The sequence below is a fragment of the Stylophora pistillata genome, chromosome 13 (assembly GCF_964205215.1).
Source record: "Stylophora pistillata chromosome 13, jaStyPist1.2, whole genome shotgun sequence".
NCBI lineage: Eukaryota > Metazoa > Cnidaria > Anthozoa > Scleractinia > Pocilloporidae > Stylophora > Stylophora pistillata.
The window spans coordinates 11,970,560-11,988,566 of NC_142531.1; the positions used below are offsets into that span (position 1 = coordinate 11,970,560).

Sequence of the window (18,007 nt, forward strand, 5' to 3'; positions counted from 1 at the left end):
TCAGGAAGAAATAGATCTTGGTGTTACCATTTCTAGCAATCTATCGTAGTGGGACTCGCACGTTTAGCGCATTGTACCCCAAGGCTAATAGATGTTGAGTCTTTTAAAGAGGACTTGCCCACTTATCACCGATATCAAGGTCATGCGGACACTTAATTTACTTCTCGTGAAGTCACAGCTTTCATATGCGACAGAGGTATGGTCTCCTGCTAGTGTTAAATTTGAGAACGATCTTAAAAAGAGTACATTGGCACGCGACACGCTGGATACTAAGAACTACAATTGGCGAGGAGTCCTACAAACAACGACTGCTGACTCTTCGTTTACTTCCATTAACTTACGACAGTAACTGCCTTACCTCAGTCTGACTGATTTTAATAGTACTTTACTGTGTCCTATTAGCAATTAATTAGATTTACTGTTATTTTATTAAAAGTTAAATTCCTTATCAGATTTTTTATTAAATTTGGGTTGCGCCTCGCATGGGAAACTTATCGCGTTCGCGCGATCTCTTTTGGTCTTTTTATTTCTAATATTGACTTACCATATTGTATGTTACTTATGAGGCCAATAAAGTTGACAATCCAGAGGCCTTCAAACAAAACTGGAGAATCGCTTTCAGGCCTCACAGCCACCCTTTCGAAACTGCAGGAAAGACGATCCTAGGCTTCAAGAAGGAGAAGAAAGAAAGATGGATACAAAAATAGACCTGGAAGAAGATAGGAGAAAGAAAGAAGATGAAAGAGACGATCAACTATGTTTGGTAAGAACAGATACAGAATCAGCTCAAAAGGAGATGTGCAAAACTGAAGGAGTAAAGAGGATGACCAAAATCGATAAGAGAGAACGCGTAACAGACGAGGTTGAGGAAGCTATCTTGAGACGAGTCCTAAAGACTCTCGACTGGATCAAAAAAACTTTCAACAACAGACAGTAGCAATGACGCCTCGGTGAAAGAACACAAAGGAAAAACCATCTCCAAGGAGACGGACAGATTCACTAAAAGGAATCCCCGTGCAGGTGAAGGCTGAAAGATTTTCATGGACCCACCTACCCTGGTGGAGTTAAATCAAAGCAACGAAGAGAGAAAAGGCAGAGTGAGGACAGAAATGCTTAAGCCAGAAGAAACAGAAAAACCACGTATACTGACAGAAATAGTCAGAGACATTTGGGCTGACAATCATATTCCAGAAACATGTAAGACAGGACTTATAATAAAGCTGCCCAAGAAAGGAGGTTACGTTAAGGGGAATGCAAAATCTGAAGGCAACAGGCGGACTTTTGCCCACGGACGTTTGTTCAACCTTCACCCAAAGGTAGACTCTGGAGCAGACTAAAGAGTGGATTTCACCATTATATACCATCTCCAACGATAAGCAGCATGAAGAACAGATGCAGAACCCATCACTCGACTGGTCCAGAGAAAGAAAGGTAGAGATCGATCGGCTATGAACTCCGAATTCTACCATTAGCTCAGCCTAGCGGTCGCCTTGCGACAGACTCGCGACGGCAGACGAAAGAAAGACTGCCCTAAAGAAACTTGGAGGAGAACCGTAGAAAGGGAAATAAGGGACACAAGTTGGACGTGCGGGGCAGCTTTACCGTGTGGCAACTGACATTGACAGAAATCATTAGCGTTCTCTGGTCGAGGCCGTATGTGCATGGAAGAACTTACTATTTCATTTTGGTGAAATAAACGATAGAAAATTCATTTACTTAGGTCTGCTGACCAACTTCTACTGGAGCAACCAACACACAAGCTCAAATTGATTGGCCTGAGGACTTTCTCAGTGTGCACGCCTTACCTCTGGAACTCGGTTCCAATTGAGATTAAAAGCAGCGCATCTGTCTCCATTTTTAAAGCTAAGCTTAGGACCTATCTTTTTCGACAAGCATATTTTTAGACTGTCAATTTTTACTTCTTTTTCGATTTTTAGGATTTTTAGATTTTTGAATTTTTTCGATTCTTAGGACTTTTTTACATTTGCTAGTGTATAGGTTATAATATTTATTTTTTATTTACTTAAATAAGTGCATTATCTGCGGTAATTAATGATTACATCCTGCAACTTTCTTGCGGATGGCAGTACAGATGGAATAATAGGAAAAAATCCTCAAGGCGTTTTACTAGTTCGAACAGGAACACAAAAAGAAAGATGAATAAAATGAGGCAACTTCAAATATAGAGAGATAAACTGTCGATTGTTATTAAACTTTTTCTTTAATCTCGTTGCCGTCACCGTCATTTTTACTATTATCGTTATCAATAACATTATTATTATTATAATGTCTTTCATCATTATCACTATTACTACTGTTTTTTTTATATATCTGTTTATCTGTTGTTGTTGTTGACTTAATTTCTTAAGACTTCTGGGATGCAGACCAATGCCGACAGTTGAAGTTTACGCCTGAGAAAGAGTTTGACAACAAACGCCTCAAAAACCATGTGATCCGCATTGTTGAAGTCATGACGATAAATTTTTGTGAGAACATGTGTTATATGGAACCCAACTGTGTCAGCATTAATATTGAAAAACGAGTGGGTCTACACGGAGGATACAGCTGTGAATTGAATAATGTCACTCACGAAGGACACGAACTCGAACTGGAGAAGGAAGAAAATTATTTTTATCATGCAGCTGAGGTGGGTGTTGCTTTATTTGCAAGTACTCAGTTTTGGTAAAACAACTACTCTCGTGATCATAAACCTTCAAAATGATTGCTTCAACTCGCTATTATCATTATCATTATCCAAATCGTCATCATTATCACTATCATTATCGTTATTGTTTTTTCTACGTATCTAGTTGAACGTTCTCGGTTTCTACTACATTCAAATAGATCTTTCTAAATTCAAAACTTGAGACATAAATTTAAAAATTAATGAATCGACCAAACTGCAGTATTAATATTTCAACGTATGATATTAAGACGGTTGATATTTTTTTCTCCTTTCGGCTTCAGAGCGCTTGTGTTGAAAACCCTTGCAAAAATAATGCTACTTGTCAAAGCGGTTTTACCAACAAAGGATATCGCTGTTTGTGTACTGCTGGATTCAGAGGTCAAGACTGTAAAAAAGGTAAACCTCATCACACGGTTGAAAACAATTGCAACACCGCAGTAAGCTTGTGTAGGTTCAACAATATTCTCCATTTACTCGGAACAAAACGTTGACAAACGGCTCACCTTCGATCCCTCCAAACTGAATCAAACAACAGCACTTGCATCTGTAGCTCGCCTCCAGTCATCTCTTTTCCAACATGCCATCACGGAATCGCAGGAGACAACCACTTCAATGTCTTTCGCGCACTTTATTTGTTGATATCTTAAAGTAACGAAACGACTGGGAACGTGCCAGGCAGGCAGTGTCCTGATGAAACCAGTTTAAGTTTTCCAAGCTGTGAAATTCGAACAAGGCTAAAGCTTACGATTACGTCAACAAAAAAATCAAACAATTGAGTTGTTGCTTTGCATTTTTTTTCTTAATTTGAGATTTTATTTGTGCAGTGGACAACAGAAGCGTCAGGTGTAGCTCTTTCAATTAAGAAAACGGTATTAATTGAAAATTTTATAGATGTTAATGAGTGTACTGAGGAGTTACACAGCTGCAGTGCTGATGCTGTGTGCACCAATACCAAGGGATCGTACAATTGTACATGTAACCCTGGATATTCTGGAGATGGAAAAATTTGTAAAGGTAAATCAGTTGATAATAAAATAATTTCATGATTAATGTATGAAGACAAATTAACGTCAGACGAACATATATGAGCAAGTAACAGCGATGATTTTTATCGCACTACACAAATTTTATAAATTCTCTAGATTTGAAGTATCTTTTCAGATAGGGATGAGTGTGATACGGAAAGACACGACTGCAGCGCTGATCATAGAAATCGAGTTGACAACAAGAACAATTGATTTTGAAAACCGTTTCTACACTGACAAGCGAAAATCTCTGTTTATATTTTCAGCTTCATCATGTAAGGAAGTTTACGAGAAAAATGGGTAAGTCAGAAGTGCCGATCAAAAAGGATGATGAATCAAAGAGGAAGAAGGGTAAAGCAGTCATAAAAATGATGATTGCGATAAGCTAAAAGCAGAGAAATATCAAAACAAATGCAATTAACAAGACTCACGAGAAGTTTGCATGTTTCACTCAATTCTATAATTTTTGAATTTTTGCTGTCTCTAAAGATCTGGAGGATTGATCACATGACCTTATTATTTGATCACATGACTATTATTTGTTGCTACGAAATACGTAATATGGGATATGCAAGTCTCAGCTCTACTGACGTTCAGACTCATTATTCAGTGAAAATTCAGCGCTATGGCCTCGTTTGAAAATGATATAAGAGGCATGCTTTCTTCACAGTCACTTGTAATCAAACTTGACTTAATGTATAGATATGTAGGACTGTCAAGTTTTACCAACGAGCTAATGTATCTCTTCTTCTGAGAGGATTATATGTTAAACAGATTCAACACGAGTGGTGTGAAAATTCTTCACTTCGGATCAGGACCAATATCCATTTTTTGTCACATGGGAGATTTCGGATGTGGAAATGGGGGCTGGACGCCGGTAATGAAGATTGATGGGAATAAGGTACCAACTTCACACGTCGATGTTTAGTTGAGTTTGGTATAAAGGGGAATTCGCTTGCATTATCTTTATGACAATCTTTGTTTTAGGTTGAACAAGAATTTTAGTCTTCATTGACTTAATTATACCGCCATAGTGTAAAATTTGAACTAAATACGAAAAGAGCAACATGGATATTAAACCCGTAACCCGCTATCTGTAAATATGCTTCTTAGTTGTACAGATCTGGAGTGTTTAGGTAATAGTGTCCTGGTGTAGTGAATATTATAGGGTATTTTTTTATGCATTGTAACTGCTCATTATTAGCGCTATTAACTCAATTTTTTTTTATCTAGGAAACGTTTCACTATGACTCTTTGTTTTGGAGCAACACGACCGAATACAACAGTGCAGGAGGCATGACTGGGTTTGACTCACAGGAGACAAAACTACCGAGCTACTGGAACACATCCTTCTCCAAGATCTGTCTCGGTATGAGGATCGGCCAAACGATTAACTTTACTGTAATTAACAAGCGGGCCGAATCTCTTTACTCACTGATTGCAGACGGTCAATACCGCCAAACCTCACTAGGGCGTGATACATGGAAGAAGCTGGTTGGTTCAAAAGCCTCCTTGCAGACCAATTGTAATAAGGAAGGGTTTAATTTGTACAGCTCGCCTACACATTCCAAAGCAAAGATCGGTATTATTAGTAACGAGCAAAACGACTGCGAAAGCTGTGATTCCAGGATCGGTTTTGGGACAGGAGGTTACCCTAACAATTCAAATACGTGTGGAAACGTAGCCAAACACCATCAAGATAATGGGGACAGAGACATCAAGGCAATGGGATATATCTTGGTACACTGACAATTGAGCAATGTCGATCATTAAGCTGGATAACTTTAACATAATTTCGCTACCTGACACAGCAAGTTAAAAGTTTATATATTAATACTTCGGTACGATAACAAACTACGTGATCTGATGTAGTATTGAATGACATGCAGTTATACAAATCGTATCGTAAGAGGCCGTAAATTTTCATACTTTTTATTTGGAAAATATTAAATCGTAAAGGATAAAAGTGTTTGGCACATTCCTATCGTCATATAAGCATCCGCTGTCAATCAAAAGAAGTCTCAGCATTACGGTGTTTGTGCTGGGTGTAAAAAATAAAAAAGAATAAAACACAAACAAATAGTTAAGAAAAATAACACAAGCCAATCAAGTCAGCCCTCTGAACTATGCCGTGACAAAGCAAGTTTTACTTATGATTGTAGAACTTGCGTGCAAACGAGATAAAGCGTACAACTTATACTAGAGGGTCTCATGAGGTGATGGCTTTAATTTACTGTCAATGGTTAAGTGTTTTTGGCCAATTTACGGCTAACGGTTGATATCTTTCCATTGTGGTGACCAGAAAAATTTTCATGGTTCATTTTTTTTCTACGACTTACAAGTAAAGTTTGTCAATTTTTACGCCTAACGGCTTCACTTTTAGCCGTTTTACAGCTAACGATTAACCCCATTAACCCTCATATCAGACCCATGGAATAAGTTTGGTATAGTAAAAACCAAAACAGCAAGATTTCCGAGAATTGTTACGATTATTAGCGTTGAAAAACGACTGCAAAGAGAAATGACGAGTATTCACATCTAGCCTCGTGGTACCACAGGTGACCCAAGCCTACTGTGTGTGGTTTTGGGTTTTAAAGGTTATTGATACGAATTGAATACCTAATATGCTGTGTATATTAACTGGAAGTAGCACAAACCAATTTCTCCTCGGTATCAAATCTATCCTTTGTTCATTGGTGTTAAATTGTATTCTGGTTCACTGCAGTCGATTTTCCCCGGCTGAACCGCTCCACAAAAATTAATGATAATAATAATGATAATGATAATAGTATGTTTAACATCAACATTTTCACAAATACATGAATTGTGATGTTGTTACATCAAATTTTAAAACTGGAGATAATTTAAAAAATAAAAATGTATAAATGCTATTATAATTAAACTATATAATATACTATTGATTATTACAAGATAAAATTATGCTTGGAAAAAAATACGACGTAATCTTTTAGTTCTACGTCTTTGTATTTTATCGTTCTTTGCGTTTTTTGTTTGGTAATGGTGCACGGACACCCATGTCTCTAGGAGATGTTTGGAAAGTGGCTCCCCTCCTGACAATCTCTTCAGTTTGTGGCGCTTTGATTGGTTTATCGCACTTTTTGACGGTTTTCATGAAAATCAGGGACTTGATAACAACACGAGATTAAGTTTATTCTCTCTGACAAACTTCACTCACATTTATGTCGTAAAGGCAATAAACCACACTTGCTATCGAAAAGTTTGTTTGTTTACATACTTTTCTCGTGTTCTGTCAACAGCCGATAGAAACTTTGCTTTATTGCTTTATTAATTGTTTATCCTATCGAGGTATATTTTGGTCGTGCGATCTTATTGATCGAGTTTTTATCTTGTCCTCACGCTGGCTAAATACATTTTCTTTGACTTGGAAGGAAAATATCAGTTCAGTTTCTTGCTATTGGTTTCACCAGCCATAACATCAAAACTATAAAAATAGCATGATCGTCTTAAAAGATTTAACTGTCAGTAAGTGATGGTTCTGTTTAGCTAATTTTCACGCTGTTCTCTTGTTATAGTGGAGTGATTTGGTTAATTCGAGCAAGGAAAGTTTAAGAATTTAACGATAAACACAATGTACGATCAATAACATACATTGTTTCTTGCATATTCTGTCCAGTCCTATTACAATTTTGCAATATATGAATATTTACGAGAAACGTTTTGGTGTATTGTAATTATAGGTACTTTTCTCCTTCTAGATGGGTAAAATTTAGATAATTTCGCCATCAAATACTCAGATGTGTTTGACGCATAACTTCTCTTTGAACCATCAACCTATTATTCAGTCTAGATTTGATTAGAGTAGAAGACCTGTTAGCTGCAAACCAAATTCTCAAAACTATTTCGGAAGAAAATGTTTAGCAGCTAGAAGGGAGAATTTATATTCAAATGTAAGGAGTTTACCCCCGGCCTTTGTCAAAGATACTAAAAACCCAAATTTAGATTCGAGACTTGATAAAGTAAACATTGAATCAAGATAGGCTTAGTGTAGCATAGAAATCCCGACCAATATATATATGTATAACAAGTTAAAAGGCCTCGAGCCAACAGTGACACCGCGCCAGAAGGATCCAAAAGGATTCACAGTCCAAACCTCGATAAATAATAGGGAAAATATTTTATTACACGAGGACGGACAACTTCGAGCTAAGAAAGACATAAACTCAAATAAAAAGTCTAAGAAAGCTTAATAAAATACGTTTCGGTCCGAGACCTTCATCAGTTGTAATACAAAGACTTACAAATTCCTTAAATAGTTTTATATAGGGCGTGATGACACATATAAACAAAAACAGTAATTACTACGCGAAAAATTATCACAATAAAAAATTGTCGAATCCACTGAAAATGTTAAGGAACCAGCATTGACTTGAAAGGCGAGAATTGTGCTAAAATTCCCAATCAACGCTGAGACTGGGACCTTTGATGCCCGCCCAATTTGAAAAAATTCTCCGCATTAGTTATAGTTTATTCTCTTTTTGGAGTGAAATTCCTGGCGCTTATTCAAGCCGAAGGGTGCCAGAGAGAACAACTGTGCGCTCCAATATGCTTCTTGGTAATTACGTAAGTACAACCTTTCAAACATGTCCATTAGCCAAGACCAAATCAACCTACTTAAGAAAGGACCATCCTTTTGCCCCATGCCAAAAGATGTAAACTGGCAACGTGTATACGACGATTTGGAAATTTTTGAGGCCCGCTTGCGGACAGCAGCATTTTTTATTAATGATAACACTGGAGATGGTCAGAATGCACCCAGTCACCTTCCTCAAGTCCAGAAAGAAAAGAAATGGAAACCACCACCGTCAAGGTATCCAGAACTTGAACTTTTTCTATCTAGTATTAGGCGGGATTTGATAAACCCTCAGAATATCAAATTAGCAAGAAATAATCTAACCAAAGGAGAACGAGTTGCTTTAAAACAATTAAGAAATTCTGATGTAGTAATTCGAATGCAGGATAAGGGTTCTCGTTTTGTTTTAATCGAGAAAGAGGAATACGAGGATAAAATGTTCGGCCAGCTTCAAAACCAATTGCACTATAAATCCTTGCAGGAGGATCCTACTATTAGACATTTGACTTTAGTTGAGAGCTGGTGTGACAAATGGGTCAGAAAAGGGGAAATTTCAAACCAAGTAGCTAATTGGATAATTAACAAGGAAGCAAAACCAGGGGTTGCCTTCGGAAATGTCAAAACCCATAAGGCAGGGAACCCACTTAGCCTCATCACGTCTTGCTGCGGTACGGCAATAGAAAATCTCTCGGCCTTCACTGAATTTTACTTGCAACCATTGGCTCGTAAATTACCATCGTTCATTAAAGACACCACCGATCTGCTCAACAGGATTGAGGAGCTTAATCGTAATGGCCCTTTCCCCGAAGGCACTCTATTGGTTTCATGGGATGTTGTCTCAATGTTTCCTAACATTGATAATCAACTCGGTCTTACCGCAGTGAAGAGGGCATTGAATGCCAGAGAAAATAAGCTTCCATCCGCTAATTGCATTTTAGAAGCGGTTAAAATTTGTTTGAAGAGCAGTCATTCGGTTTTCAGAGAAAACTTCTTTCTACAGGTTCATGGCACAGCCATGGGCCCTAAGAACGCCTGCAGTTATGCAGATCTTGCCATGGGTGAAATAGATTTTCAGGCTGAGTTCTCTGGCCACATAAAGCCGGCTTTGTGGTGGCGATACCGTGATGATGTTTTTGATCTCTGGCAAGAAGGCCTTCCGGCACTACATGAATTTACTGAATTTATAAACTCTTTGTATCCCACTATAAAATTCGAATTAGTTTTTCCGAACGAGAGCTCCATGTGCTAGATTTAACTCTACATCTTATCGAGGGTTTTATTAGGACAGACGTTTACTCAAAGCCAACTGATGGTCACCTGTATCTCCCACCATCAAGTGCTCATCCTAAACACGTTTTCAAAGCTATTTCTTACAGTGTGGCGACGAGGTTACAAAGAAATTGCTCCGAACAAGCTTTTCTTTCCCAGAGAATAACCGAATACAAGGGTTATCTGGTTACTCAGGGTTACCCTTCCAAACTAGTGGATGACCAGTTTCGTAAGGCCTTTACGATACCTAGAAGTGATCTACTTAGGACTCATGCCGGATCTAAGAGGAAATTATTCCCATTTGTGACCACATTTAATCCAAATTTACCTGATGTAAGTCGCATCATTAAAAAATATCTGGGTATTTTGGAATCCAATCCCAAGTTAAAAGAGCTTTTTCCTTCAAACTCCATCATAGCATCCTTTCGCAGATCTAAAAACCTTAAAGAATTGTTGGCGCCATCCCGTCCTCGTGTACTACAATATTATCCTACTATTTATCGAGGTTTGGACTTTGCGGCGTTACTGTTGGCTCGAGGACTTTTAACTTGTTATATATATATATATATATATATATATACATGTGTGTGTGTGTGTGTCTGTACTATTTAAAAAACGAGCAGCAGTGTTTTATTGGGTTTAAAAACACAAGGCGTAGCCGAGTGTTCTTAGACCCGATAAAACATGTGCTGCGAGTTTTTTAAATAGCTTCAAAGACCCGTGCCTCTCTAAGGATTTTTCCAAACGTTATATGAATGCATTAAATAGCTTAAAAAACCCGTGCCTCTCTAGGGATTTTTCTAAACGTGATTTGAATGCATTACATACAGAGGGGAAAAGTACTCCTTGTTCGGCTGCTGTTAAAGTTCAGAAAGCTTTTCCTTGAAATACCGCCCAAACGCGTGTTTCGAGAAGCAAAAAATGCGATGCGAAGGAAGAGAAAGATTACTTGGATAGTTGTGTTCCAAGGGCTACTCGGTATGCCACAAAGTGGGCTTACAAAATTTTTGGCGAGTGGCAAAGTTCAAGAAGAAATAAAGACACCAACTTGGAGGAAATAGGATTTAGAGTTGAAGTTGAGAGTATTCAAAACTGCACAATTAATTTTGTGAATAATGGGAAATTGTAAAAGAGCGAATTTCTGTTCTAACAAGAATTTATCAGGAAAAATAAACTTTGTTGTTTATTGCGGTTAATGTTTTTGTATGCTGCCTTTTGGGGAATAATTTGGTATTACAATGAACGTGATCTTTATATAAAGACCTCTAGTGATCTTTATATAAAGATCACAGTAATCATATTTTCATTAATAATTCAGTAATGATTTCATTATTTATGAATTGTACCCCGATTTTCCCCGAGACCGAAATCAAAACCCTCTCAGGGCTTTTCAGAATGATCAGTCTATACCAACTATAAAGGTTCATACAGGTGATCGATTTGCCTCGTGTGATAGGCTAATCGGCTCATGAATTATTAACGAATTTTTAAAATATATATAATGACTTTTTAGCATTTAAAATTGCTAAATATCATTATTAAAATCTATTATTGCACTAAGGAAGAAGCTTCTCTCAAACTGCCCCGTTCGACTCTGTCATAGAGTTCCAAGGTTAAGAATAGTATACGGGGCCTGTATGGCACCATTTCGTATTCATATATTCATGAAGTAATATATTCAAGTTGCATAGGTGTACGAGGGTGTTATAAGGGTTAAATATTACGTAGGTGATTAAAGGGGGTTAGGGTTTGAATGTCGCGTAGGTGTACGAGGGTTTTTAGGGTTAAATTTAGTGAGTAGGGTGAATAAAAACATCATAACGCCTTTTCAAAAACAAAAGATTCCAAGATGACGGAGGGATTAACTATGGTTTATTTATTCACTCTGCACGATATATATAAATAGGTAACATAAGCTAGAAAAGCTGTCATCATGTCTTTGTATAATTGATGAAATGTAGCATGTTCTCCTACTTCTGAATCATAGGTTTCAATCTCGTCCATGTATCTTGTCACTTGTCTACGTATTTCACAAAGATCTTGCGTGGTAGCTTTTTCTTTTACAATGGCAAATAATTCGTCTAGGAGGCTCCAGCCCACTGGGGATTCTGTTCAATATCTTCGTCCAAACAGTTGTTTTTCAGATCACATGGTGTATGGAGTGTTTGTAGAATGTAAGATGAGGTTATACATAAATGTGTTTGAACGTAAATGTCGCTCTGATTGACAAGCTGACATCATGTCTCTGTACAATTGATGGAAAGTAGATTGTTCTCCCACGTTGGAATCATATGTTTATGGCAACCTCCACGCGTTCTGGGTCCGAAGGATTCGGCCGAGTGGGTTCTAATTAAATATTCATACAGCGTAGGTGCCGAAGGGGGGTTTTAGGGTTTATTCATGCAGCGTAGGTGCACGAGGGGTGTAGGGTTGTTGGGGTTTAGGGATGTTGGGGTCAGGGTTGTTGGGGTTAGGGTTGTTGGGGAGGCTAGGGTTAGATTTCACATAGGTTCGTGTGTAGGGTTTTTTCGCATCTCATTTTAAAAAATAACGGTACAAAAAGTACAAAAGAATCTAAGATGGTGGAGGGATTAACTCCAACACACTGTTTTCGCATACGTAATGTTTATTGTCACATAACACAGGGAAAAGAGAATGGACCCTATATTACGCGTTTGGGTATCGCGGGTTAGACATACTAATCTAACCGACTAAGACTGTGAGCAGAAGTTGTATTTATTAGATTCCCAAAAGGTTTTCACACGCATGTAGTACAGGTTATCCAGGACGTATGACTTTTACCTTTAAAAACTGTAAGAGATGTACGATCGTAAGACATAGGGATTGACAAGCTGTCAAAGTGTTCGGGTAGACCTTGTCGCTATAAACTCTTGGTCAGTATTATAATGTCTGACTTTTACGATTTCTCTTGTGATTGCGGTCAATGCGAATGGTGTTTACTAAAAGAAGAAGAAATAGAGAGAGAAGCGTTTTGGCAGGACAATTGAAAAATAATAAGAGCACTCTAGAAACCAAAGTGGATAGACGAAATATGAGTGTTTATTATGAATGATACACAGTGTCACGCAACTACCCATACCGGTTCTAGGACAATAGAGTATCCACAATTGAAAATTAGAAGGAAATGTATGAGAGATGTAGGAAGAAAACACAAAATAAAAGCGTTGAATAAATCCTGGTTTAGGGTTAAATTGCGTAGGTTATAGGAGCGTGGTTTTTTTTTCATAATTTGAAAAAATAAAAGTCATCTAAGATGGTATAAAAGCAATAAAAAAAATGAAACCTAAGATGGTGTTTCATCCTCCCTTAGGGAAAATGATTTCAAGATAAAATGAATATTCAAAAAAACCTTCATATTAGAATAAAAGGAAAAAAATTGTCGTGACCAGGATTCGAACCTAGGTTATTGCGGTCACTCACACGACCACACCCTTAACTCTCACCCTAAGCCCGATTCCCTAACACACTTCTTCCCATATTAAAATCAAAATAAAAACCCTAACAGTCAAACATCAGAGTGAGACAAACAATGGAAACAATGAAATGCAAGATGGTGACTCATACTTCCAATGGTAAAAGTGATTTCAAGATGTCATTACCATTCGTATCGTGTAAAAAAAATCGAGAAAAAAAGAGTTAATTTGGATATATCAACAAAGTTGAAATGGTAAATTGGCCACCGTAATGATTACAAAAGTTGACGTTTCGAGCGTTAGCCCTTCGTCGGAGCGAATAGAGGAATTGTGGGTTGTGTGTGCTTTTAAAGGCAGAAAATGGAGCTACGTTATTGGTGGGTGCATGGCAACGAGAAAAACATGAATAAATTAGTGGAATGAAAAGCGTTCATTGATCCCTGTGGGATTTCGACTGCCGGTTTGAAAGATGAGCTTTTGTTCAAGATTTTTACGGCTTTCCGTGCCACCTAAATGCAAGGAAAGACCGCAGATTGCCATATGTTGCTTAGAATGATTAGGTAAATTAAAATGTCTAGCGACTGGTTTAGATGTGTCCTTGTCATTCCTTTCCACGTCTCGAAGGTGTTCTCGGAATCGGTCACCTAGTCTTCTGCCCGTTTCGCCGATGTATATCTTTTTGCAATAAGTGCAAGTTATGCAATAGATTACATTAGCGGAGGTGCACGTGAAGTGATCGGTGATCTTAATGGATCAAAAAACAAACAGTTTCTTTCGAAACTATCAGCCTTTACTCGAGAATAAAAGAGGTTTGTTTCCGCCTAAATCCTAGGATGGGATGTGAATAATTCATCCTACTCCAATAAAATGAAAATAGTTCGGATGGTGATCACATGAGTATTCAAAATTCTCTGAAAATGAACAATGGGTCGTTCGAAGTATAAACATGTGATAGCTTTTTTCTCAATAAAAATGTTTACTTTAGTTCAAATCTAAATTAAAGATAAACTGTAACGCGTGAGTGTGATCACTAGCAGTGACGAAAGTGTTTTAAATTCTATACAAAATTCCGCAAGTGAGGAAAAAAACAACGATACATCGACGCAATTCAATGATAACGATTCGAAGAGAAATAATTAAATCTCCCGTTTAAAAATATTATCAGAGAAAAATCGAACGAAAAGGGTATTCAAAAACGCAGCACCATGCTCATGAACATTCCCATTTCTCGGGAAAAATGAACCATAGAGCATACAAACCGGGGAAAATTACGAAATGCCAGCATGATTATCTGTCCATCAAATTTTAATCAAGTCATAGCATCCTTACATGTTTTTCGGATCAAAGTCAATGACCTGTCTGTCCAAATTGTTTCCGAGTTATGACATGTGTCAATCAATGATAGACCAATGGAAATCTAGCAATGGGTGTATAAGAGTGGCTATGAGTCGGAATGGCATGATCATACGTGGGACCAAAGTGATGATGAAGAAAGTTCGATTTCATCCAATCAGACAAGTGGTGTATCTCACTGAAATTCATCCCTACATAGAAGTCGAAGAGAAGATAAATACAATCAAACCGTTCCTGGATACTCCGTTTAAACACAAAATAAAAGCGGTAAAATAGACGCAACATAGCAAGTACCTATATATAAGCACGTTTTACACAAAACCTCGACATCTATATGTGATTAAGCGATTGGAAGAATTACAAGGAGCATAATCTAAAGACTTATTTAGCTCATATGACATGAACTTGCTTTAGATGTGACGAAACATGACTAAAACGTGGAAACATTGTCACGGTCGCTACGCGACCGCATTCCGGACGTGCGCGCAGGAGCAGCAAAGAGGAAGAGAAGCAAAGAGTGTACATAGAATGATCACTGTAATAAACTGTTTTAAACTGTCACGTTTGTTAGTGGTAATGTCTTACCGCGAGTGTATATGAGTCCCACGAACTGAGTAAAGTTGAGGAATAAAATGACTAGAACGAGTGAGTCCACGTGAATAATAAATTATATTACTTAAAGAAAGAGGAGGAATGAGGAGAAGGAATGAGGAGGAGGAGGAGGAGGAGGAGGAATGAGGAAGAAAGAGGAGGAGGAGGAAAGAGGAGGAGGAATGAGGAGGAGGAATGTGGAGGAGGAATGAGGAGGAGGAGGAATGAGGAGGAAAGAGGAGGAGGAAGAATGAGGAGGAGGAATGAGCAAAGAGAACTCGTCCTTATAAGCTAAAAGAGAAAATCCCAGCACCCTCCTTTACTACCAGAAACATGTCTGCAAAGACAGGTCCATTGAAGACACTAGTAGAATCGAACACAGAGGTGTCGCAGGTAACACCCAGAGAGTTTGATGTGATAGAAGTTTCTAATAACGGACTAGCAGATGATGTAGATTTCTAAACTTAGCATGGTCATAAATAAAATTCGACAAAAATCGTTTGCAACAAAATTTTTTTTTGTCTTTGTTTCGCGTAAAAATACACGCACACTATGCCCCCACTACAGCGGTTACACAGTGTTCATTTCCTCCTCTTTTTCATCATCATCATCATCGCTTTCATCCAATAACGGTTTGTTGATCAGACGATTCAATAGGAATTTTCTCCTGTCCACGGCAGCCTCTAATGCCTCCTGCCAATCCATACCGTCTTCATTCATCAATCGTCGAGCGGTATGCATGACTTGCCTATGTATTTTATCCTGTTTAATACGGTTATACCACTTTAGACGATGCAAGTATAACCTTCTCAACTTACGCCTAGCTAAAGGTAAGAGCGATTGGTCATTCTCGGATGCCCCCTCTTTTTCCTGTTCTTCTTCTTGTTCAGCCAAAGTTGTTTTCATATCATCTTTCACTTCCTGTTTCAATTCTGACCACGGATTCACACCGACATTGTCATCATCATCGTCACCGTCATCCTTGTCTTCATCTTCGCCTTCATCATCATTGTCTTCATCATCTGTGTCCTCAGGCTCTTCATCTTCTTCTAGTGGTTCGCCAAAGACATCTAGATCCTGAGAATTATCAGTCATGGTAACACACACGCACTATAAGTTTTCTCGATGCGTACTTGCTGAAAGTTGTTCCTAAGTGATTTCTGACCAATGTGTAGGGCGGTTTTAAAGTTTGACTTTTCTAGGATACAATCGCATACATCCTTCATGTGTCAAAAGATGACTGAGTACGCGGTGAGCATCTTTACTAGCAGGATGTAAATCGAAGGTGATATACCCATAGGGTCGTTGAGTTGCCTCAGAATACACTTGCATAATATCTTGCCATTCCATGGAAAAGGCTTGTAACAATAAATTTTTGAAACCCAATTGATCGCGTGGGTTTTTGAAAGCAACCACGTAATGAGCATTCCTTGAAATACTTTTTGCATATTTTCCAGGTGGAAACATATCTTGACAAAGATAGATAACAGTAATGTTACGATGATGAGAATGTTTGGTGAAAAGGTCTAACACTTCTTTATCGTCTCCTCCTTCAGTCATAAGATGATTCATGACCAGTAGTCCACCATCCTTAGGGAACCATTTCTTTAACTGTTTTTCATCGGGTGAAATTTTATCGTGAAATTTTATACTTTTATACTTTTACAATTTTATACTTATAATTTTATCGATAAATTTTATAACATTTTGATGCATCTCACGGTATCCATCTTGCCAAGCACCGTAACAGTAGTGAATGACGGCAGGGGTGACGCAAACAATTCATCCAAATGTTGTAGAAGTAATGATTTGGTGAAGCAAGTTTTACCGCATCCCGAAGGTCCCACGATGAATATGCTACTGGGTGATTTGAATTTGAATCCCTCACTCCACCTTTGTGATAGATCGAACGACTGAGTCGGGTCTGTAGTCACGGGTGGAATGGAATGGGTATTCACAGTTGAAAGGAATCATTGATTTGGATTGACCCTCGAGTTCACGTATGAATTTTTCTCGTGACGCTCTTTGGTATCCGAACGCATGAATGCTCTATTGCAGTAGCGGGAAAGGTGTGGCATTATCCGATCAGAAGTTTATCAGGGTAACACGACTCCCATTTCGTGTCACAGCGATACTAATCAAAAAATGTAAGATTCTCTGCTTTTTATGTCTCACCACTTTCCCTAACCTATCACTGCCTCATACACCACTAACCCCCTCTTCACCCGTATGTAAAATATCTTTGTTCTCGCTAGATTTTGAGAATGTGTCTAACTTGGCACAGAGTTGATCGTATTTTTTCTGTAATTCAATCAATTCAGTTTTCACCTGTGTGTGGTGAGATATCTTGGCAGTCTTTTCTTTCCTACCTTCCAGTACTTTTCGCTCACTTTGTCGCTCATGTAGCAAGGATTGATATTGTTCTTTGTGTGCAGCAAGATTCTTTTCAATCTCTTCAATCGCTTGATCTAAGACCGTCCATTCTACTTGATGGTATGCTTAATTGACACGTTTCTGAGCTTCAGGACTTTGCATCTTAGGGTAACTTTTCATTGATTTCAATCTTTTGGGGATCGCTCCATTCTCAACATGTTTTTCATTATAACCTTCAACACATTTTCCTCATGCTTTACGCGAGCATAAACAGCATGCATTTTTTGTCGATACGACTTTAGAACCGCGGAAAGATCCTGAGTACTCGCCATCGTCCGCACTCTGCGTGAGCAGGTAAGAAATGAGTGTGGAGGTAGTCACTTCGAGTTTTATCATATTGTATATACCCTTCTCCGTTATGTCTAACAAACTTTAAAAGAACGCGCACTTTAAAATATTAATTATAATAATTCAAAGCGCGCTCTCATATAGAACCAATTGTTTATTTTTCTTATATACGAAACGGAACTGTCTATCTTGTTCATGTGGGATCGTATATTTTTTATACTTCTTCCTCCTCCTCCTCCTCTTTCCTCCTCTTTCCTCCTCCTCCTCATTCCTCTTTCCTCCTCCTCCTCATTCCTCCTCCTCCTCCTCTTTCCTC

The 18,007-nt window shown here is 38.2% G+C and overlaps 2 protein-coding genes and 2 pseudogenes across 2 annotated transcripts in view; 2 read left to right on the forward strand and 2 right to left on the reverse strand.

The window, feature by feature from the left end:
• LOC111322081 (uncharacterized) overlaps positions 1–6,703 on the forward strand; it is an 8,869-nt gene extending 2,166 nt beyond the window's left edge. Inside the window, exons 2-7 of the mRNA XM_022925123.2 lie at positions 2,370–2,647; positions 2,968–3,082; positions 3,578–3,700; positions 3,978–4,011; positions 4,486–4,612; positions 4,945–6,703. Of these exons, the coding sequence (XP_022780858.1) occupies positions 2,370–2,647; positions 2,968–3,082; positions 3,578–3,700; positions 3,978–4,011; positions 4,486–4,612; positions 4,945–5,460 (1,193 nt within the window). The 3' untranslated portion in view covers positions 5,461–6,703. The remainder of the gene's footprint in view (positions 1–2,369; positions 2,648–2,967; positions 3,083–3,577; positions 3,701–3,977; positions 4,012–4,485; positions 4,613–4,944) is intronic.
• Positions 6,704–6,746: 43 nt separating this feature from the next.
• On the forward strand, positions 6,747–10,653 carry LOC111337601 (uncharacterized; annotated as a pseudogene).
• Positions 10,654–15,505: 4,852 nt separating this feature from the next.
• LOC148717654 (uncharacterized) lies at positions 15,506–16,065 on the reverse strand. The gene has a single exon (XM_088742391.1). The coding sequence runs from the start codon at positions 16,063–16,065 to the stop codon at positions 15,541–15,543; it is 525 nt and encodes a 174-aa protein (XP_088598517.1). The 3' UTR covers positions 15,506–15,540.
• Positions 16,066–16,152: 87 nt separating this feature from the next.
• LOC148717655 (uncharacterized) lies at positions 16,153–17,372 on the reverse strand (annotated as a pseudogene).
• Positions 17,373–18,007: the final 635 nt, after the last annotated feature.